The 24,103-nt window shown below is 45.7% G+C and overlaps 1 protein-coding gene across 1 annotated transcript; it reads left to right on the top strand.

The window, feature by feature from the left end:
- Positions 1-430: 430 nt before the first annotated feature.
- On the top strand, positions 431-23,197 carry LOC139577094 (guanine nucleotide-binding protein subunit alpha-14-like). The gene is made up of 7 exons (XM_071403893.1): positions 431-673; positions 18,048-18,232; positions 18,412-18,566; positions 19,040-19,168; positions 19,287-19,413; positions 19,863-20,016; positions 20,286-23,197. Exons 1-7 carry the CDS (start codon positions 550-552, stop codon positions 20,471-20,473), a joined length of 1,062 nt encoding a protein of 353 aa, XP_071259994.1. The 5' UTR covers positions 431-549; the 3' UTR covers positions 20,474-23,197.
- Positions 23,198-24,103: the final 906 nt, after the last annotated feature.

The following is a 24,103-nucleotide window of genomic DNA, read 5'->3' as shown; positions in this document are numbered from 1 at the left end:
AAGTTTTCCTTGATGAGATTTGAAAACACAACCTTTGGGTTACTAGATGTTCGCTAGGAGTTAGGGTAAGGGGTTATTAAGGTTAGGAGTTAGGGGAAGGGTTAGCTAACATGCTAAGTAGCTAAAATGGTCCATGATAGGATTTGAACATGCAACCTTTGGGTTGCTAGATGTTGGCAGTATACTCCCAACCATCCACCCCACTTTCACTTTAGTTTTTGTCATAAGTAACCTTCTGTCTTATGTAACCATACCAAAAATAACATAACATACTAATTTGAGTGTCCTGGATGTACCTTTACTATATTAGGTCTAGTCTATGAGACCAGGCTGATACACTTTGTATCCCTCATTTACTCAAGTGTTACCTGTATGTAACTATTCAGTCGGGCATCTACTGTGTGTAAGGCGCGTCCGTCCCCGCCACGCCCCCGTGGAGATGCGTCCTCCTACGACCGTGGAGTTCAGGATGTACCAGAGCGCCATGTAATAGTGACTGCTTCAATGATAATCATTGCTCGTTAATTTTACGCCTGCAAAGTTTGGTTAATGATGGCTGGATGTTGTATGTCAGCCGAGGAGAAGGATAATCACAGAATCAATCAGGAGATTGACAGGCAGCTGCGACAGGACAAGAAAGACTCGGGCAGTGAACTCAAACTGCTGCTATTAGGTGAGAGCTGTCACATCTGTCAAGAATTGCACACTGCTTAGTGCATAGCCTAGGGTCCTAGGCTACTTAGGTAAAGCCTGGACCACACCTGTAAAATCAGGTGAAGAAGGGAGCAGTAGGCTATCAGAGTGTTGTAGACGTACCAATTTAAAGTTAGAATAATAGTAATATATGTAGTAATATAATGTCAATAGTGTGCAGACATGGGAGCGCATTAGTTTTAATATTATTTTACTTTCATTTGGTGTGTCGTCATAGCGGTCTCTGATTTTATGCTCAGATTAGCTCAGGTGCAACAAATTTGCGCCTTTTTTCAATGTTGAATTTAAAGAAATTGATGGCCTCACTTTCACTGTCGACAAAGACTAATACTATCTGGGAAGCTTTTAATTACGAGATTCTGGTGGCTTGCGTTGGGCCTTGGCCACAACGAAGTGTTTGTAGTCGCAGGTAACTGGTGTACCCGAGTTATGCTCTCATGCAAAACCATGCAAATACAGCCGCGAGTCTCATCAGTTTTGCCTGATCAACTCTCCTCGAAAGTGTGCTCTAAACTCAAACACAAAAGGCAAGCATGAAAAAAGAAGGCTTGCAATGCACATGCCCATGATAACTCGTATTAAAATGTCATAAACACTGGATATTTTGTGTTTCTACTCCCATAAGGGGATTCCTATGTCTTCACCAGTTAAACACAAAAAACGTTATAAAGCCATATATTATCGTTAAGAATACATCCGAATTGATCATGTTTATAACTTTAATATCTTTGTTTGCCATATAGCCAACAAGCATAGGCCTAGTTATGCTTTAAGTGAATACCTTGTTCTGTGCTCTCCTGTCCTGTGTGTGCGTGAGAGGCATCGAAGTGTGAGTCACTACAGTTGAAGTCAGAAGTTTACATACACCTTAGCCAAATATTTTTAGTCAGTTAACAATTCCTGACATTTAGTCCTAGTAAAAATTCCCTGTCATAGGTCAGTTAGGATCACCACTTTATTTTAAGAATGTGAAATGTCAGAATAATAGTAGAGAATGATTTATTTCAGCTTCTGCCCACAAATTTTCTATAGGATTGAGGTCAGGGCTTTGTGATGGTCACTCCAATACCTTGACTTTGTTGTCCTGAAGCCATTTGGCCACAACTTTGGAAGTCTGCTTGGGGTCATTGTCTATTTGGAAGACCCATTTGCGACCAAGCTTTAACTTCCTGACTGATGTCTTGAAATGTTGCTTCAATATATCCACATAATTTTCTTCCCTCATGATGCCATCTATTTTGTGAAGTGCACCAGTCCTCCTGCAGCAAAGCACAGCTACAACGTGATGCTGCCACCCCTGTGTTTCACAGTCGGGATCGTGTTCTTCAGCTTGCAAGCCTCCCCCTTTTTCTCCAAACATAACGATGGTCATTATGGCCAAACAGTTCTATTTTTGTTTCATCAGACCAGAGGACATTTCTCCAAAAAGTACAATCTTTGTCCCCATGTGCAGTTGCAAACCTTAGTCTGGCTTTTTTATGGCGGTTCTGGAGCAGTGACTTCTTCCTTGCTGAGCGTGTCTATATAGGACTCATTTTACTGTGGATATAGATACTTTTGTACCCGTTTCCTCCAGCATCTTCACAAGGTCCTTTGCTGTTGTTCTGGGATTGATTTGCACTTTCCGCACCAAAGTACGTTCATCTCTAGGAGACAGAATGCATCTCCTTCCTGAGCGGTATGATGGCTGCGGGGTCCCATGGTGTTTATACTTGCGTACTATTGTTTGTACAGATAAACGTGGTACCTTCAGGCACTTGGAAATTGCTCCCACGGATGAACCAGACTTGTGGAGGTCTACAATTTTTTTTCTGAGGTCTTGGCTGATTTCTTTTGATTTTCCCATGATGTCAAGAAAAGAGGCACTGAGTTTGAAGGTAGGCCTTGAAATACATCTGTCACGTTCGTCATAAGGAGTAGACCAAGATACAGCGTGGTATGTTTCCATCCTTTATTTTGGAATAGAAAACTTCAAAGAACAAAACAAACAAACGAAACGCTAGAATAATGCTCACAGGCAACTATACATAGACAAGATCCCACAAAGCACAATGGGAAAATGGCTACCTAAATATGATCCCCAATCAGAGACAACGATAAACAGCTGACTCTGATTGGGAACCATACTAGGCCAACATATAGAAATATAATTCACCTAGATAACCCACCCTTAATCACACCCCGACCTACCCAACATAGAGAATAAAAGCTCTCTATGGTCAGGGCGTGACAGTACCCCCCCCCCCCAAAGGTGCGGACTCCGGCCGCAAAACCTGACACAATAGGGGAGGGTCCGGGTGGGCATCTACCGTCGGGGGCGGCTCCGGTGCGGGGCGAAGTACCCACTCCGCTCGTGGACACGTCATCGGAGGAACCGGACCGTGAATCATCGCCGGATGCTCCGGACCGTGGATCGTCGCCGGGGGCTCCGGGACATGGAGCGTCGCCGGGGGCTCCGGGACATGGAGCGTTGCCGGAGGAACCGGACCGTGGATTGTCGCCGGGGACTCCGGACCGTAGATCGTCGCCGGGGACTCCGGACCGTAGATCGTCGCCGGGGACTCCGGACCGTGGTTCGTCGCCGGGAACTCCGGACCGTAGATCGTCGCCGGAAGCTCCGGACTGGGAACCCTCGCAGGAGGCTCCGGACTGAGAACCCCCGCTGGAGGCTCCGGACCGCAGACCGTCGCTGGAGGCTCCGGACCGCCGACCGTCTCAGGAGGTTCCGGACCGCGGACCGTCTCAGGAGGCTCCGGACCACGGACCGTCTCAGGAGGCTCCGGACCGCGGACCGTCTCAGAAGGTTCCGGACCACGGACCGTCGTAGGAGGTTCCGGACCGTCGTTGGAGGTTCCGGACTGTGAAACGTCGCAGGAAGCTCTGGACTGGGAACTGTAGCCGGAAGCTCTGGACTGGGAACTGTCGCCGGAGGCTCTGGATTGGGAACTGTCGCCGGAAGCTCTGGACTGGGAACTGTCGCCGGAAGCTCTGGACTGCACTACTCTGAGCTTCACGTTTCGTTTGTTCGCTTTATTGTTTTTTTTGTTCTTTTAGTTTCTCTTCCAAATAAAAGGATGGAAACATACCACGCTGCATCTTGGTCCACTCCTTATGACGAACGTGACAGAAGATCCCACCACAAACAGACCAAGCAGCGTGGCCAGGAGGAGAAGACATCCTGGACTTGGGAGGAGATAATGGCAGGAGACGAAAGCCTTCCATGGAAGCAGATGCAGGAGGATCAACGGCGACTCCGAAGTTCACGACGGAAGCCTGAGAGGCAGCCCCCAAAACATTTTTTGGGGGAGGCACACGGGGTGGTTGGCGAAGCCGAGGGGCGAGTCTGAGAGCGAAGAGGAATATTGGTATAGACTGAGCGAGGAGTATTGTGAGATAGTTGAGGGGAGTGATGAGGTAGAGTGGATGTTTTGGTGTCTGGAGCAAGACAGTCGCCGTGAGGAGGTTACCCTATGAGCTGAACATAACAGTATGCCAGTGGTAGCAGGTGACCCAACTGTGGTTTGTCAATATTATGATTTCTCATTTTAGCCAATTCAATTTCAGTAATTCCATTACAGATTTTGGGGTCTACCAGGTCTACCATTACTTGTTACTTCTGTGAACGTTCATTATCCTCCCTCATGTATTTGATTTGATGAGGGAGAGAAATTAGAACATACACTACATGACCAAAAGCATGTGCCCGTTGACACCTGCCCGTTGAACATTCCAAAATAATTTCCATTAATATGGAGTTGGTCCCCCCTTTGCTGCTATAACAGCCTCCACTCTTCTAGGAAAGATTTGCACTAGATTGTTGGAACATTGCTGTGAGGTCAGGCACTCGCAGTCGGCGTTCCAATTCATCCCAAATGTGTTCGATGGGTTGAAGTCAGGGCTCTGTGCAGGCCAGTCAAGTTCTTCCACACTGATCTCAACAAACCATTTCTGTATGGACCTTGCTTTGTGCATGGGGTCATTGTTATGCGGAAACAGGAAAGGGCCTTCCCCAAACTGTTGCCACAAAGTCGGAAGCATAGAATCGCCTAGAATGTCATTGTATGCTGTAGCGTTAAGATTTCCCTTTGTGGTGGCCTAGACCGAACCATGAAAAACAGCCCCAGACCATTAGTGTTCTCCTGGCGTCCGCCAAACCCAGATTTGTCCGTCGGACTGCCAGATGGTGAAGTGTGATTCATCACTCCAGAGAATGTTTCCACTGCCCCAAAGTACAATGGCGGCGAGCTTTACACCACTCCAACCGACGCTTGGCATTGTGCATGGGGATCTTAGGCTTGTGTGCAGCTCCTCGGCCATGGAAACCAATTTCATGAAGCTCCCGACAAACAGTTATTGTGCTGACATTGCTTCCAGAGGTAGTTTGGAACTCGGTAGTGAGTGTTGCAACCGAAGACAGACGATTTTTACGCGCAACGCGCTTCAGCACTCTCTGATCCCGTTCTGTGAGCTTGTGTGGCCGACCACTTTGCGGCTGAGCCGTTGTTGCTCCTAGACATTTCCACTTCACAATAATAGCACTTATAATTGACTAGGGCACCTCTAACAGGGCAGAAATTTGACAAACTGACAAACTGGAAAGGTGGCATCCTATGATGGTGCCACGTTGAAAGCCACTGAGCTCATCAGTAAGACCATTCTACGGCTAGTGTTTGTCTATGGAGATTGCATGGCGGTGTTCTCAATTTTATACACTTGTCAACAACAGGTGTGGCTGAAATAGCCGAATCCACTATTTTGAAAGGGTGTCCATAGGGTTGCACATTTTGGGGAATATTCAGAGGTTGAAACTTTCTGTGGGAATTGACAGGAATATATGGGAATTAACATAAATATGTAAATTAATATTAATACCATTTAAATGTAGATGTTTTTTGCATTGGATATATTTACCATATCATATGGAGACATAAACATCTTATCATAAGTAGAAATCATTGCAAATGATTAAATCCTTCTAATATATATATATTTTTTAAATTTAACTTTAATTAAATTAGTTGACTATTCACATGGGATGATTTCACTGAACAACAAAAGAAAGGGAATATTGAATGATCCATCGCATCTCCCAAAAACCATTTTCAACATACATCTGTAAAATGAGTCTAGAAACTAAAGCTTTGGTTGTCTTCCTCTCAGCCTTCCATGTCTTCTCCCTGGACCTCCTCAATGTCTACCTTTTTGAACATCAAGACTCTGAGGCGTAATCTTCACTGTCACTTTCCAACCTTGTTGAGGATGGCTCATTGTCAGGCTCAAAAAGCCTCAAATTTGCCCAGACGGACACCAATTTTTCAACCCTTGTATTGGTCAGCCTGTTGCGTGCTTTGGTGTGTGTGTTCCCAAACAAGGACCAGTTGTGCTCTGAGGCAGCTGATGTTGGTGGGATTTGGAGGATGATGGAGGCAACAGGGGAAAGAGCCTCAGATCCACAAAGTCCCTTCCACCAGGTGGCTGATGAGATACGATGGCGCGACTGCCATATGGCATCTCCATCCCAAAGCCCTTGCTTGGAAGTGTACTTCGCCAGACTGCCAAGAACATTGCCCTCATCCAGGCCAAGGTGGCGAGACACGGTAGTGATGACACCATAGGCCTTGTTGATCTCTGCACCAGACAGGATGCTCTTGCCAGCATACTTAGGGTTCAACATGTACGCTGCGGCGTGTATGGGCTTCAAGCAGAAGTCTTCACGCTTTTTGATGTATTTCAGAACGTCAGTTTCCTCTGCTTGGAGCAACAGTGAAGCTGGCAGGGCAGTACGGATTTGTCTTACATTTGCAAGCAGAGTCTGAACATCAGACAGGATGGCATTGTCTCCCTCAATCCATGCAACGGCTGCTGCTATAGGTTTCAGGCTGCTTACCACTTTCTCCCAAAATACACTGCTCAAAAAAATAAAGGGAACACTTAAACAACACAATGTAACTCCAAGTCAATCACACTTCTGTGAAATCAAACTGTCCACTTAGGAAGCAACACTGATTGACAATAAATTTCACATGCTGTTGTGCAAATGGAATAGACAAAAGGTGGAAATTATAGGCAATTAGCAAGACACCCCCAATAAAGGAGTGATTCTGCAGGTGGTGACCACAGACCACTTCTCAGTTCATATGCTTCCTGGCTGATGTTTTGGTCACTTTTGAATGCTGGCGGTGCTTTCACTCTAGTGGTAGCATGAGACGGAGTCTACAACCCACACAAGTGGCTCAGGTAGTGCAGCTCATCCAGGATGGCACATCAATGCGAGCTGTGGCAAGAAGGTTTGCTGTGTCTGTCAGCGTAGTGTCCAGAGCATGGAGGCGCTACCAGGAGACAGGCCAGTACATCAGGAGACGTGGAGGAGGCCGTAGGAGGGCAACAACCCAGCAGCAGGACCGCTACCTCCACCTTTGTGCAAGGAGGAGCACTGCCAGAGCCCTGCAAAATGACCTCCAGCAGGCCACAAATGTGCATGTGTCTGCTCAAACGGTCAGAAACAGACTCCATGAGGGTGGTATGAGGGCCCGACGTCCACAGGTGGGGGTTGTGCTTACAGCCCAACACCGTGCAGGACGTTTGGCATTTGCCAGAGAACACCAAGATTGGCAAATTCGCCACTGGCGCCCTGTGCTCTTCACAGATGAAAGCAGGTTCACACTGAGCACATGAGCACATGTGACAGACGTGACAGAGTCTGGAGACGCCGTGGAGAACGTTCTGCTGCCTGCAACATCCTCCAGCATGACCGGTTTGGCGGTGGGTCAGTCATGGTGTGGGGTGGCATTTCTTTGTGGGGCCGCACAGCCCTCCATGTGCTCGCCAGAGGTAGCCTGACTGCCATTAGGTACCGAGATGAGATCCTCAGAGCCCTTGTGAGACCATATGCTGACACATGCACATTTGTGGCCTGCTGGAGGTCATTTTGCAGGGCTCTGGCAGTGCTCCTCCTTGCACAAAGGCGGAGGTAGCGGTCCTGCTGCTGGGTTGTTGCCCTCCTACGGCCTCCTCCACGTCTCCTGATGTACTGGCCTGTCTCCTGGTAGCGCCTCCATGCTCTGGACACTACGCTGACAGACACAGCAAACCTTCTTGCCACAGCTCGCATTGATGTGCCATCCTGGATGAGCTGCACTACCTGAGCCACTTGTGTGGGTTGTAGACTCCGTCTCATGCTACCACTAGAGTGAGAGCACCGCCAGCATTCAAAAGTGACCAAAACATCACCCAGGAAGCATAGGAACTGAGAAGTGGTCTGTGGTCACCACCTGGAGAATCCCTCCTTTATTGGGGGTGTCTTGCTAATTGTCTATAATTTCCACCTTTTGTCTATTCCATTTGCACAACAGCATGTGAAATTTATTGTCAATCAGTGTTGCTTCCTAAGTGGACAGTTTGATTTCACAGAAGTGTGATTGACTTGGAGTTACATTGTGTTGTTTAAGTGTTCCCTTTATTTTTTTGAGCAGTGTATATCATCCAGGAGGATCCTCTTGATGGGGCTGTCCATATCGGCAGACTGTGATATGGCCATTTCTTGGAGACTCCTTCCCCTCCAGGAGAGTGTCAAACATGATGACAACACCACCCCAACAGGTGTTGCTGGGCAGCTTCAATGTGGTCCTCTTATTCTTCTCACTTTGCTTGGTGAGGTAGATTGCTGCTATAACTTGATGACTTGATGAACTTGATAACCATTTCCTTGGCTCTCTTGTAGAGTGTGTCCTTGAGGAGCAGATTCAATGCATGAGCAGCACAGCCAATGGGTGTTATGTGAGGGTAGGACTCCTCCACTTTAGACCAAGCAGCCTTCATGTTCACAGCATTGTCTGTCACCAGTGCAAATACCTTCTGTGGTCCAAGGTCATTGATGACTGCCTTCAGCTCATCTGTAATGTAGAGACCGGTGTGTCTGTTGTCCCTTGTGTCTGTGCTCTTGTAGAATACTGTTTGAGGGGTGGAGATGATGTAGTTAATTATTCTTTTCCCACTAACATTCGACCACCCATCAGAGATGATTGCAATACAGTCTGCTTTTTCTATGATTTGCTTGACCTTCACCTGAACTCTGCATCCAGCAAATGAGTGGATAAAGCATGTCTGGTTGGAGGGGTGTATGCTGGGTGAAGGACATTCGGAAATCTCTTCCAATACACACTGCCTGTGAGCATCAAAGGTGAACCAGTTGCATACACAGCACGAGCAAGACATTCATCAGCATTTCTCTGACTACGTTCCTCCATTGAGTCAAACAAACTTCGGATTCCAGGAGGACAATGAGCTCTTGCTATCAATAAGGTGTCTAATTCATCATTTTCACCTCGATTAGAACTAGAGGGACTTTTGTCAGAGGTTGCTTGTTGTGAGCGCTGAGGGAACTTTATGCACTTGGCCAGATGATTCTGCATCTTTGTTGCATTCTTCACATATGATTTGGCACAGTACTTGCAAATGTACACAACTTTTCCTTTTACATTAGCTGCAGTGAAATGTCTCCACACATCAGATAGTGCCCATGGCATTTTCCCGTAAAGATTAGGAAAAAAATTGTAAAAAAACAACAACATACAATTCCATGTACAGATAAATAGTTAAGCAGTTAGATTAACTCCTTTTGTAAGATAAATGTTTTAAAATGCAACATATATGGAAACAGGTGAATTAACACTCTTAAGTTAGCAGACTCAAGCAAGCTAAAACCCAAATGGTAGCAAAAACTAACTAGCAGAAATTGTTAACAAGTTAGAAGTTATTTAAACACACTTTGCTGTAGGCCACTATTTACTAGTTAACAGAAAAATGATGTATGTTATATAAAATATATTCACCCCACCCAGTATTGTAATCAAAACTTACCAGAAAGCATGTAGTCCTTGGCTCAGACAGTGTAGTAGTGTGGGCTCAATAGCATCTCATTAGTGTGCAAGATCTTGAGAATCAGCTGTACATGTGATGGAAGAACGCACTGTGCATGCAGAGGGTTGCAATTCCATTGAATTGTGACATATTTTGGTTAAACTATCCCCAAGACCTAGAATTGCCTTGTGTATCCAACAAAAAAGGTTCACTGTTATAAACAAACTTTTTTTGATTAATTTAAGCAAAATTCCTAAAACCATGGAAATTTCCAGTAAAGTTTCCAACCCTTTGCAACCCTAGGTGTCCACATACTTTAGTATATATAATATACCTTAAAGATGTGTGGGTTTCTGGTAATGGAAATACAAGGCACAAGGTAATATTTCTTAAACTTACAGAAGGTGAACCTTTTCTCCAAAATAAAATATATGTTTTGATATTAGTTGGCAGGGGTCTTTACGTCAACATTATTGTGTATTTCTGATACCTTTTAAGACTTTTTCTGGTATGATGTTTTCTAAGAGGCCTTTTCTATCTGTTTTATCTAGAAATCAAAACCTTTACTTTTTGGGAAAATGGTTGGAAAATGTATCTATGCCTTCATTTCCCAAAAATATAGTCTTAACTGTCATTTGACACCCAATTTAATATTCTCCTATGAACTTGTTGGTGCTCAATGGAAATTCCCAAAGGTAAGTGAACCTCCACTGTTTTACACCAGCATCAGCCTCCTCATGCTTCAGTGACAGACTATACAGACTCTGTGGCAGGGCTTTGTGTAGGCTACTGTCCTCACACCTCCTAAGAAAGAGGAAGTGTAGGTGTGTGTGTGTCTGTTCCTGTGGTCAATGGGGCAGGCTGGGTGGTTATGGTAATGTCTAATGCCTACAGGTAAATACTCCGCAGAGTGGGAGAAAGGCCAGCTGGGCAGACAGTCAGAGAGACAGACAGAGAAACTGACTGGTGGTGGTAACCACATGGGTAATGGTATGGTAAATCAAATCAAATTGTATTGGTCACATACACATGTTTAGCATATGTTATTGCGGGTGTAGTGAAATGCTTGTGTTTCTAGCTCCTACTGTGCAGTAATATCTAACAATTTCACATACCCCAACCAGAAGCCATGGATTACAGGCAACATTTCTATGTCACATAATGGCGCCGGAGAAGAAGGCAGATGTTTTATGTGTCCCCAACCAATTGTGTTTTTTTGTTCGCTTATTTGTGTTTTTTGTAACTTTTATTTTTTAAACTTATTTTGTACATAATGTTTCCACTACCATCTCTTCTGACCGAAAATAACTTCTGGACTGTCACGACTTCCGCCGAAGTTGGTCCCTCTCCTTGTTCAGGCGGCGTTCGGCGGTCCATGTTTAATTTTCGTTTTGTCTTCATTGTACACACCTGGTTTCCATTCCATAATCATGTTCCTTATTTAACCCTCTGGCTTCCCCTTTTGTTTTGTGCGTGATTGTTTTTGTCAAGTGGTTCCGTGTACGTGATCTGGATTGTTTATGTTTATCCTTGTTGGATTATTGCTGATTTTGAGTAAATATCGTGGCTTTACTCATACCTGTGTCCTGCGCCTGACTCCGTCTTATTCCATTCACCTAGAACACTGACAGAATCACGCACCCCAAGAATGGAGTCAGCAGGTGCACCCAGCCATCCTCTACCTGTGGAGGAGCGCGTCCAGCAGCACGCGACTATGTTGCAGAGTCTCGGTACTGCCATGGATTGTGTGCTGCAAACTATAAAGAGATGGGAGAGAGGGGGTTTTCCGGCAACCCCATCATCCTCACCCCAGCTCCCACAACAACCTCCCTCGATGTCCACCCCTCCTTCACCAGCATCCAGTGGAATTCGGCTATCGCTCCCGGGGGTATATGATGGAACGGCTGCCCTGTTCCAGGGGTTCCTTCTCCAGCTGGAGCTCTACCTGGCAACTGTTCGGCCGGCTCCTTCGGGACGCGAGAGTGTGAACGCCCTCATCTCCTGTCTGACTGGTAAAGCACTTGAATGGGCCAACGCCATCTGGGGAAGGGAAGGACCGGCGTTGGACGATTATGAGGGGAACGACTATATCATCTCAGACAGGGGATGAGGAGCGCACAAGAGTTCGCGCTGGACTTTCGTACTCTGGGCGCGGGATGGAATGAGCGGGCCCTGATCAACCACTACAGGTGTAGTTTACGCGAGGACGTTCGTAGGGATCTAGCCTGCAGGGACATCACCCTTAACCTTGACCAGCTGTTGGACCTATCCATCCGGCTGGATAACTTGTTGGCCTCCCGCGGACGTCCGGATCGGGGTCCGTCAGTTCCATCCCCCAGCACTTCCGATCCAACGCCGATGGAGCTGGGAGGTGCTGCTATGAGGGGGACCGGAGGGGGAACCATTCCCTGCACCACCTGTGGCCGCAGAGGGCACACTGCTGGTCGGTGCTGGGGAGGTTCCCCAGGGAGTCGAGGTAGCAGGCGGAGTGCTGGTGGATCATCCCAGGTGAGTAGGCACCCGACTCACCCAGAGCTCCCTGTTGCACACATGTGGTTGTATATAGAATTTCCTGAGTTTTTCCCGCATTCCCAGCATAAGGCGCTAGTCGATTCAGGCGCAGCTGGGAACTTTATTGACCGTTCCTTTGCACGTAGATTAGGGATCCCTATTGTTCCTGTTGATGTTCCCTTTCCTGTACATGCCTTAGATAGTCGTCCTTTGGGGTCGGGGCTAATTAGGGAGGTCACAGCTCCACTTTGTATGATAACGCAGGAGGGTCATGAGGAGAGAATTAGTCTCTTTCTGATCGACTCTCCTGCGTTTCCTGTTGTGTTGGACCTTCCCTGGTTGGCCTCACATGACCCCACTATTTCGTGGCAACAGAGGGCTCTCACGGGATGGTCCCGTCAGTGCTCAGGGAGATGTGTAGGTGTTTCCTTAGGTGCAACTACGGTGGAGAGTCCAAACCAGGTCTCCACCATGCACATTCCCCCCGAATATGCCAATTTGGCACTCACCTTCTGTAAAAAGAAGGTGACTCAATTACCACCCCATCGACGGGGGGATTGTGCGATAAATCTCTTGGTAGACGCAGCACCTCCCAGGAGTCACGTGTATCCTCTTTCACAGGAGGAGACGGCGGCTATGGAAACATATGTCACCGAATCTCTGGGACAGGGATACATTCGGCCTTCCATTTCACCTGCCTCCTCGAGTTTCTTTTTCGTGAAGAAGAAGGATGGAGGTTTACGCCCGTGTATTGACTATCGAGGTCTTAATCAGATCACGGTAAAGTCACGGGGCGCACTTCTTCACAAAATTGGATCTCAGGAGCGCTTACAACCTGGTGCGTATCTGGGCAGGGGATGAGTGGAAGACGGCATTTAGTACCACTTCTGGGCACTATGAGTACCTCGTCATGCCGTATGGGTTGATGAATGCTCCATCAGTCTTCCAATCCTTTGTAGATTAGATTTTCAGGGACCTGGACGGGCAGGGTGTGGTGGTGTATATAGATGACATTCTAATATACTCCGCCACACGCGCCGAGCATGTGTCCCTGGTACGCAGGGTGCTTGGTCGACTGTTGGAGCATGACCTGTACGTCAAGGCTGAGAAATGTCTGTTCTTCCAACAGTCCGTCTCCTTCCTAGGATACCGCCTTTCCGCGCCAGGGGTGGAGATGGAGAATGACTGCATTTCAGCCGTGCGTAATTGGCCGACTCCAACCACGGTTAAGGAGGTGCAGCGGTTCTTAGGGTTTGCCAACTACTACCGGAGGTTTATCCGGGGCTTTGGTCAGGTAGGGGCTCCCATTACCTCCTTGCTGAAGGGGGGACCGGTGCGACTGCAGTGGTCAGCTGGGGCGGACAGGGCTTTTATTCACCTGAAGGCTCTGTTTACCTCGGCTCCCATGCTGGCTCATTCTGATCCCTCCTTGGCATTCATAGTAGAGGTGGACGCGTCCGAGGCTGGGATAGGAGCTGTGCTGTCTCAACGCTCGGGTACGCCACTAAAGCTCCGCCACTGAGCTTTCTTTTCGAAGAAGCTCAGCCCGGCGGAGCAAAGCTATGGTGTGGGGGACCGGGAGCTGTTGGCTGTTGTCGGGGCTCTGAAGGCGTGGAGACATTGGCTTGAGGGGGCTAGACACCCTTTCCTCATTTGGACTGACCACCGCAATCTGGAGTACATCCGGGCGGCGAGGAGACTGAACCCTCGCCAGGCGAGGTGGGCCATGTTTTTCACCCGCTTTGTTTTCACCCTATCATACAGACCAGGTTCCCAGAACGTGAAGGCAGACGCGCTGTCCCGGATGTATGACACAGAGGAGCGGTCCGCGGATCCCACTCCCATAATTCCGGCTTCTTGCCTGGTGGCACCGGTGGTATGGGAGGTGGACGCGGACATCGAGCGGGCATCACGTACAGAGCCCAGTCCCGCACAGTGTCCAGTTGGGCGTCTGTACGTTCCGTCTGATGTCCGCGATCGTTTGATCTGTTGGGCCCACACGTCACACTCCTCTGGTCATCCTGGCATCGGTCGGACAGTGCGCTGTTTTACTGGGAAGTACTGGTGGCCCACGTTAGCTAAGGACGTGAGGGTTTATGTTTCCTCCTGCTCGGTGTGCGCCCAGTGCAAGGCACCCAGACACCTGCCCAGAGGGAAATTACAACCCCTTCCCGTTCCACAATGGCCGTGGTCACACCTATCGGTGGATTCCCGTCACGGGGTAACACCACGATCCTGGTCATTGTGGATCGGTTTTCTAAGTCCTGCTGTCTCCTTCCTTTGCCTGGTCTCCCTACGGCTCTACAGACTGCGGAGGCCCTGTTCACCCACGTATTCCGGCACTACGGGGTGCCTGAGGATATAGTGTCTGATCGGGGTCCCCAATTCACGTCTAAAGTCTGGAGGGCGTTTATGGAACGCCCGGGGGTCTCGGTCAGCCTCACCTGAGGTTTTCACCCCGAGAGTAACGGGCAGGTGGAGAGAGTTAACCAGGATGTGGGTAGGTTTCTGCGGTCCTATTGCCAGGACCGGCCGGGGGAGTGGGCGGTGTTCATCCCCTGGGCGGAGATGGCCCAAAACTCCCTCCGCCACTCTTCCACTAACCTATCACCTTTTCAGTGTGTGCTAGGTTATCAGCCAGTCCTGGCACCGTGGCATCAGAGCCAGATCGAGGCTCCTGCGGTGGATGAATGGTTTTGGCACTCGGAGGAGACATGGGACGCTGTCCATGTGCGTCTACAACGGGCCATCAGGCGGCAGAAGGCGAGTGCCTTGGACATCTGGACTGCGATAACTCACCACGGACTGGCAGAATCCTTTTTTTCCTTTAACGAATCCGACGTGAACGATATACTGCTTTCTCGGGAACAGGCCCAGATCCCCGTGATTTGCGTGAAGAGGAGGCGGTTAAAAGGGGCCAAAGGGCGGGCTGAGAATTTGTAGGTGATCTAATAAACTCCCACTTCCTTCCATTCTGCGAGCAAACGTGCAATCTTTCGAGAATAAAATAGATGACCTACGCGCAAGAATAAACTACCAACGGGACATTCAAAACTGTAATATCTTATGCTTCACCGAATCGTGGCTAAACAGCTGGCTGGTTATACTCTGTACCGGCAGGATAGAACAGCAGCGTCTGGTAAGACAAAGGGCGGGCGGGCTATGTATTTTTATAAATAACAGCTGGTGCATGACATCTAAGGAAGTCTCGAGCTATTGCTCACCTTAGGTAGAGTATCTCATGATAAGCTGTAGACCACACTATCTACCTATAGAGTTTTCATCTGTATTTCTTTTTCGTAGCTGTTTACATACCACCACAGTCAGAGGCTGGCACTAAGACAGCATTGATAGTATAGCTGTATTCCGCCATAAGCAAACAAGAAAACGCTCACCCAGAGGCGGCTATCCAAGTAGCCGGGGACTTTAATGCAGGGAAACTTAAATCCGTTTTACCAAATTTCTATCAGCATGTTAAATGTGCAACCAGAGGAAAAAAAACTCTGGACCACCTTTACTCCACACACAGACGCATACACAGCTCTCCCTCGCCCTCCATTTGGCAAATCTGACCATAATTCTATCCTCCTGATTCTTGCTTACAAGCGTAGATCAAAGCAGGAAACACCAGTAAAGAGATCAATAAAAAAGTGGTCAGATGAAGACGATGCTAAGCTACAGGACTGTTTTTCTATCACAGACATCACAGTATGTTCTGGGATTCTTCCGATGGCATTGAGGAGTACACCACATCAGTCATTGGCTTCATCAATAAGTGCATCGATGACGTGGTCCCCACAGTGACCATACGTACATACCCCAACCAAAAGCCATGGATTACAGGCAACATCCGCACTGAGCTAAAGGCTAGAGCTGCCGCTTTCAAGGAGTGGGTCTGGTCTCGGAGCATTTCGTATCATGTACGTAAACCCGAGACAGTCCATTTAGTGTGATATGTTACTATATTACGTCTATGAGACCAGGCTGAGCTTGACCCCCTTTTTAAACAGCACACTTCTTAGGAACAGCCTCACTCTTCATCTATTTTTCACCTCGCCTATCCCGGTGATTTCCTCTGAACTAACAATCTGGTGGGTCATTTGATTGAAAAAAAAATGTAACCTTCATTTAACTAGGCAAGTCAGTTAAGAAATTCTTATTTACAATGAAGGCCTACCCTGGCCAAACCCTCCCCTAACAACTCTGGGCCAATAGTGTGCCGCCCTACCAAGCAAAAAGGCAGTAACTGCTCATAGCGTGGAACTGAGAAAAATGGCTTTAATTTACCTTGGTTTCACAGTAACTTTATGCAGTTACTGCTAACATGACCCCCATTTTCTCCAAAACACAATACGAGGCAAGATACTTGTCCACATAATTAAGCATGTATTTAATGTATAAAAAAATTACATTAACTCATTTTCAACCAAATGAGCAGTTACTGCCTTTTTGCTTGGTAGGGCAGTATGGTACTCCCGATCACAGCCGGTTGTGATACAGCCCGGGATTGAACCAGGGTCTGTAGTGACAGCTCTAGCACTGAGATGCAGTACCTTAGACCGCTGCGCCACGCAGGTGGGTCATTCCACCTCAAAAAGCACAAGAAAGAGGATTGACACCCACCATCTCAAATTGTGCTGAAATAGTTTCTGTAGTTAGAAACAAATGAGATTATCATTCCTGAAACATTATTTTGTTGAAATGTAATTTGATCTCTGAGAAATTAGGCATTTTCATTAATAGGATTCATATAATCTTCAATAAATATAGAACCCAACATCCCATTTGGACCATAATTGTTCCTAACAATGAGTAAGACGAGGAACCCAATAAAATGATCAAAAGCCACCCATGTCCCCCCCCCCCCACTAGATGCTGATGCTGTTCCTGCTACTGCCACACATTTTTATCCATTTTGATGGTCTCTTGTGTTTATTAAAGGGATCACAATATTTCCTTTGCAACTTTGGGTAGAAAACCAATAGCTTTTGCTCATGATATAATTTATTTTCATCATGAGCAAAAGCTGTTGGTTTTGTACCCAAAGCTGCAAAGAAAATGTTGTGATCAATTTAATAAATGCAAGCGACCAGAAAAATGTATGAAAGGGTGTGGCAGTAGCAGGAACAGTGGCATCTAGTGGACAAAACCTAGTATTTTCACACTAATTTATGCTAAATAATGCTAACTACTTCAATTGCTAATTTTTCTAAACAGGGAGAAAAAACATGACCAGATTCCGTGGGTGGCTTTTAACTATTTTATTGGATTCCTCATGTACTCAATGGAACGAAGACGTTTGGTCCAAATCAGATGTTGGGTCCTATATTTGCTTATATTTGGGCTCCCGAGTAGCGCAGTGGTCTAAGGCACTGCATTCTCAGTGCTAGAGGTGTCTCTACAGACCCCCTGGTTCGAATCCAGGCTGTATCACAACCAGCAGTAATTGGGAGTCCCATAGGACAGAGCACAATTGGCCCAGCGTCGTCCGGGTTTGGCCGGTATAGGCCGTTATTGTAAATAAGAATTTGTTCTTAACTGACTTGCCTAGTTAAAAAAATATATATTCTGGTAGTCACTCCGTTTCAGTAAAAAAATGTAATAAATTGTACCCATAACAGACATGTTCTGTTATGGTGGTAGAGGTACATTTAGGTTCTGTTAAGGATCTCTCCAGGATCCAGATCTAGAGCACACATCACAATAGTTATTGTATCCATAGAGATGTTGTTCTTGGTCACTGACCAGGTCAAGAAATCGAAGGAGCTGGCAGGAGCAGCCGGGAAAGGAGATTGAGAATGTGTGTGTGTCTGAATGTGAATAGGGCTGTAATAGGTGATTATGGATTTTGGTTTGTTTGTCCAGATGCTATCCTTGTCTGGATATAGTGCCTCGCACTTCTTCAATTACCCATGTATTCCTTCCTTCCCCATCCTCACCTCAACCCTCTCCCCTTTTACCAGGTACTGGAGAGAGTGGGAAGAGCACCTTCATTAAACAGATGAGAATCATCCATGGTGCCGGCTACTCAGACGAGGACAAGCGAGGCTTCACCAAGCTGGTGTACCAGAACATCTTCACTGCCATGCAGTCCATGATCCACGCCATGGAGACCCTCAATATCCCCTTCCTGGAGGCCCAGAATAAGGCAAGAATCCCAGCCACATCACACCTCAGGTCTGCTTCCGTACCAGCTGATCACAGAGCCAAGGACTTTTCCAAAAATAAACTCAATTTTAGTTTTAATTTGTGAAGTGTTTTAAAGCATTTTGCCTTGCGTGCCCTAATGAACACCCCAACCATCTTGTTGTTTGCTCCCTCTCCTAGGGCTATGCCAGCATGTTGAGCGAGGTGGAGGTGGACATGGTGAATGATCTGGAGAGAGGCCATGTGGACACCATCAGGAGCCTGTGGAGGGACGGTGGAGTGCAGGAGTGTTATGCCCGCCGCAGGGAGTACCAGCTATCTGACGCCGCCAAATAGTGAGTAGACATAAGTAATGGGCAGGAGTTGCTCTTAACCTGATAATGATCAGTAAAAACCACAGGCCCTGGTTATGGGCTATAACTAGGGCCTGGAGTTTTCCTGGTCAGGTAACAAAGACCACATCTCTATTGACAAAAGTAATTACACTATAACGTAAGACTGCAAAGCCGTTCAAAGAACCTTAATTAAAGATGAAATCTGTGCTGCTGCAATTGTTTCCCCCTGCATGTCCTGGTAGAGAACAAAATCAATCTTCACACTGGAATGTAAATTTGCTGCCAGCATGCTGTTATTACATGGACAATGTTAAGACTCTAGCTGAGTCTTTCTCAGGACTCTCTTTTGGGGGGCATATACTGTACCAGTCTGAAGTTTTTAATTCGTTGTTTGTAGTATTGTTGTTCATTTTTTTTCTCTGGGTGATCACACAATTTCCATAAACATATTCTCTTTGTGCTGTGTTGTTCAGTTATCTGAGTGACCTGGACCGGATCGCAAAGGCCTCCTACCTTCCCACTGAGCAGGACATCCTGAGGGTCCGAGTGCCGACCACGGGAATCATCGAGTACCACTTTGACATGGAAGAAGTAATCTTCAGGTGAGGGGAAACTTTGGTTCTGTCAATGATGCACCTTCTCCAATCTCAACTGAGCACATGTTTTGAGGAAACACTATTACCAACAAGCAACGCTCCTAACATTGGTTTGATGTGACAGGATGGTGGATGTGGGGGGTCAGAGGTCAGAGAGGAGGAAGTGGATCCACTGCTTTGAGAACATCACGTCCATCATCTTTTTGGCCGCGCTCAGCGAATACGACCAGGTGCTGGGTGAATGTGACGAGGTGAGCTCCCCGTCAGTCAGAGCAGTGTTGAGGCACTGGACATATTGTACTGATACACCTGTGGGCCGCATCCATGAGCAAACATGCTGTTGTGTAAAATTGGTAAGTAAAAGTCAATTGTATCTCACACATTATGTGAGATTATAAACTGGGTGATTTGAGTCTTGAGTTCTGATTGGCTGAAAGCCATGGTATATCAGCCCGAATACCACAGGTATGACAAAACATGTAGTTATACTGCTCTAATTACATTGGTAAACAGTTTAAAATAGCAATAAGGCTCCTCGGGGGTTTGTGATATATGGCCAATATACCACGGCTAAGGTCTATATATGGCCAATATACTCTCAGCCGTGGTGTATTGGCCATATACCATGCCTCCTCTGGCCTTATGGCTTAAGTATGGGCTTTCATATCCGCTTACTATACATGCATTGTCTCTCCCCTAGAACTGTATGGAGGAGAGCAAAGCACTCTTTAAGACCATCATCACATACCCCTGGTTCCAGCAATGTTCTGTCATCCTATTCCTTAACAAGACCGACATCCTAGAGGAGAAGATCACACGCTCCCACCTTGTCAACTACTTCCCAGAATACACTGGTAAGCTCTAGTAGTGTTTGTGTGACCGCTATTCTTATCAGTATAGTAAGAGAACCCATTAGTTAACACACACGACGAACCAGGTATCAAACCCAGATGGCCACATGACTCAATGCCATGTTAGCCCACTGAGCTAAAGCCTAGGCATTCATTCTGGGAGCTAACACAGGTTTTCAGGTCTCAAGCAAGGTTACTCATCACATGAGGGTAGTTCACCGAAAAACCTCCGCTACGCAAGCACATGCCATAACTAAAGCTGTTGTTTCCAGGGCCGCAGAATGATCCTAAAGCAGCCAGGGAGTTCATCCTGAAGATGTACCAGGAGCAGAACCTAGACAGAAAGACTGTTTACTCCCACTTCACCTGTGCCACTGACACAGAGAACATCCGCTTTGTGTTTGCTGCTATCAGAGAGACCATCGTCAAAAATCACCTCAAGGACTTCGCCATTATTTAGAGGAGAGCTAAGGCTCCTGTGAGGTTAGGAGACATCTAGCCTGGTCCCAGATCTGTAGCATGTGCTACAACTCCTCTAACTGTCATTGACATGAGTTGGTTAAAGCACATACAGATCTAGGATCAGGCTAAGAGACTTGAGAGTATATGTATAGGGTTAGGTTGGAACGTTAGATTGATGCGGTAGAAGAAAATGCTTTGACTGCAAGATTTGTAGCATGGGTTGGAACCGGTTCAGGGAACAGAACCGAAAACCGGAAAATAACATTTTTCAAGGAACAGAAACAGAACTGGGAATGAAAGTGATCCATACTGTTCCGGAACAGAACCGTTATTTGAAAAGCATGGGAACCAGTTAATAACGTTATTTTACGTTCCAGGCATTTTTGTTCTAGTCTCACAAAAAAAACGCAACAATGCGCCTATGCAAAGCCCTCACTCTGTCACTCAGAAACGTTTTCCAGTGTCTGCCTGCAAGCTGAGAATCTTTGACAGTGTGGGTGCGTGTTTAGGCTACCTGCCCCTCTCCCATCAGAAGCATAGGATTCTGTACTGATGTTACAAACATGATTCAGAAGATGGGGAGAGACATTTTTAATTAGCTAGAGAAGAATGGATTAACTTTTTATATGCTAGTTAAGGATGCTATGTGCATTGTTGTAACGTTTCACGTAGGATTTATTAACTACAAAAAGTGTTTAATTCTGGTGCCGCTCTGCACACTCAAGCTTGTTCGCTAGCTCAAAGGACATTCAAAGTTCCTGCATAGAAGCCGCTCCTCCTAGGTATAATTCTGTGGACCTAATTCAGATAATGCATGTCATAACAAGATACCCAGTGCTTCAAACCTCCTCCTCAACACTCTCTCTTCCCAGAGACCCTCAGTTGCATCTTGGTCCATAGGCTACACCTATTTGTCAATCACGCATGTAAACAACTAGCTTGCCTGCTCTATCTGCACTGTTTGTTGAAGTAATTTAATGAGACTTGTACATACTAAACTGTTGATTTCACAGATTTAAAAAAAGAACAGAAAGGAATGATAAAAACAGGTACTTTTTGGGGATTCGAACCGGTTCATAACCTTATTTTGCTGTTCGGAACAGTAGAATGGAACAAAAAAAAGTGTGGTTCTGTTCATAACGAAACGATTGGAAAATAATTTTGGTTCCAACATGATTTGTAATGCTGTTTTTCTGTCCAGGGTGCTTTTGTTAGGTTGAGCATCTATACCATTTGGAAATAGTATCTGAATAAAAACCATCAGATCACTAAAGAGAAAATCTCCTGTACATATATTTTTGAAAGAAAGAAAGGTCTACTCACTGTGACGAGGATGCCAAAGTATTTTTTTAACGTAAAATATATTTTTCTTGTATCGTCTTTGAAATGGATGACTTGAATTGATTTATCTTGTGTGGTTAGTATAGAGGAAGGAGTTAAGTATAGCACCTTTTGATTTATTAAAAAATAACTGTAAAACTATGATCTAGCTACAGGTTTGGGGAGTAACTGATTACAATTTTGGACAGGTAACTACAAAAACTAAATGTAATCAGTTACGTTAACAGCTAAAATAATGTAATCAGATTAGATACTTTTGAAAAACTAGAAGACTACTTCTTGGATTACTTAAACATTTAAGAGGCGCAAGATTAAGTTTGTTCCACCTGAGCGAGCCTGACCACAAGTCAGAGACCACTATGACACACCAAATGCATTTGATGGATACTTTTTGTATTCTTCTAATGCCTTTTAAGGGGATAATAATTCAAAAGTATCTGAAAGTAATCAGATTATGTTACTGAGTTTGGGTAGTCCATAACTTAAACTGATTACAATTTTGGACAGGTAACTAATAACTGTAATGGATATCATTTAGAAAGTAACCTACCTAACCCTGTCTAACACTCCTCAGTGAGCACTAGTGTGATGAGAGTGCAAGTGGAATTGTGAATTCATTATTTGGCCAAGTCTTTTACTTGTTTAAATGTGAGGAAAGCAACACTTGGCTGAAAAAAATGCAATTTGTTTTGTGTTTTCATACAGATACTGTATTTATATATTATTTCACTACATCACCATATATCTAAACAGTGAAGCAAGCGTGCATGTTTTAGCCAGGTAATCTGTCCAAAGTGCCTTGCGAGAGGAATAACATAGGGACATTTACCTGAGACTTTAATTCATTTAGGAGCAAATCATTCCACTTAATTACATTTTTCAGCTGTGAGGATTCACCCCTAAGTGTATATGTATTCTAACAATAACAGATTTTTGGTCATGAAAGAATTCTGTTCATAAATTGTTGTGACTGTTTTCTTATTCATTATGTGCATCTGTCATTTTCTACATTTCTAAAATAAATTCAAGATACATTTGCTACGTTTCAATAAATTGTTACAGTAGTTAAATGTAGACTTTTATTGATTAATGTACTGCATTCTTGAGGGAGCTAGCACATAAACATTTCATATCTGCCTTAAACTGTGCCAAATAACATTTTATTCGATGTAAAATCTTTATTGGTGCGTGTCAGTAAAAAAATGTCAAGCAGAACTGGGGGATAGACATATACAGTGCCTATAGATCTACACCACCTTGAACGTTTCTTTCACATTTTGTTGAGTTAGTGTGTCAGATAAAGATTTAATTGTAAAAAAAGTAATTGATCTACACAAAATACTCCATAATGGCAAAGTTAATTATTTTATATATATATATATATATATAAAAAAAATTATAGGAATTTCCCCCCCCCCCCACATTTTGTGACAGCTTTATTCTATAATGGATAAAATAATTATTTTCCCTCAATCTACACACAATACCCCATAATGACAAAAAACAACATGTTTTTATAAATGTTTGCATAAGGTTCCACAGTTGACAGTGCATGTCAGAGCAAAAACCAAGCCATGAGGTGGAAGGAATTGTCCGTAGAGCTCAGAGACAAAATAGTGTCGAGGCACAGAACTGGGGAAGGGTACCAAAACATTTCTGCAGCATTGAAGATCACCAAGAACACAGTGGCCTCCATTCTTAAATGGAACAAGTTTGGAACCACCAAGACTCTTCCTAGAGCTGGCCGCCCGGCCAAAATGAGCAATCGGGGTTAGAAGGGCCTTGGTCAGGTAGGTGACCAAGAACCCGATGGTCACTCTGACAGAGCTCCAGAGTTCCTCTGTGGAGATGGGAGAACCTTCCAGAAGGACAACCATCTCTGCAGCACTGCACCAATCAGGCCTTTATGGTAAAGCGGACAGATGGAAGCCACTCCTCAGTAAAAAGGCACATGACAGCCTGCTTGGAGTTTGCCAAAAGGCACCTAAAGACTCTCAGACTGTGAGAAACAAGATTCTCTGGTCTGATGAAACCAAGATCGAACTCTTTGGCCTCAATGCTAAGCGTCATGTCTGGAGGAAACCTGGCACCATCCCTACGGTGAAGCGTGGTGGTGGCAGCATCATGCTGTGGGGCTGTGAGACTTGTCAGGATTGAGGGAAAGATGAACGGAGCAAAGTACTGAGAGATCCTTGATGAAAACCTTCTCCAGAGCACCCATGACCTCAGACTGAGGCAAAGGTTCACCTTCCAACAGGACAACGACCCTAAGCACACAGCCTCTGAA

Source organism: Salvelinus alpinus, chromosome 5 (assembly GCF_045679555.1).
Source record: "Salvelinus alpinus chromosome 5, SLU_Salpinus.1, whole genome shotgun sequence".
NCBI lineage: Eukaryota > Metazoa > Chordata > Actinopteri > Salmoniformes > Salmonidae > Salvelinus > Salvelinus alpinus.
Note: the sequence above shows the minus strand (reverse complement) of the source record. Positions and strands in the feature narration are given on the sequence as shown.

What these genes read in the sequence shown, in the direction of transcription:
- LOC139577094 (XM_071403893.1), top strand. Translation starts at nt 550, where the DNA reads ATGATGGCTGGATGTTGTATGTCAGCCGAGGAGAAGGATAATCACAGA. An exon ending in TCCTGGAGGCCCAGAATAAG is followed by an intron (nt 18,233 to 18,411) that starts GCAAGAATCCCA and finishes TCCCTCTCCTAG; the next exon opens with GGCTATGCCAGCATGTTGAG. An exon ending in TGCTGGGTGAATGTGACGAG is followed by an intron (nt 19,414 to 19,862) that starts GTGAGCTCCCCG and finishes TCTCTCCCCTAG; the next exon opens with AACTGTATGGAGGAGAGCAA.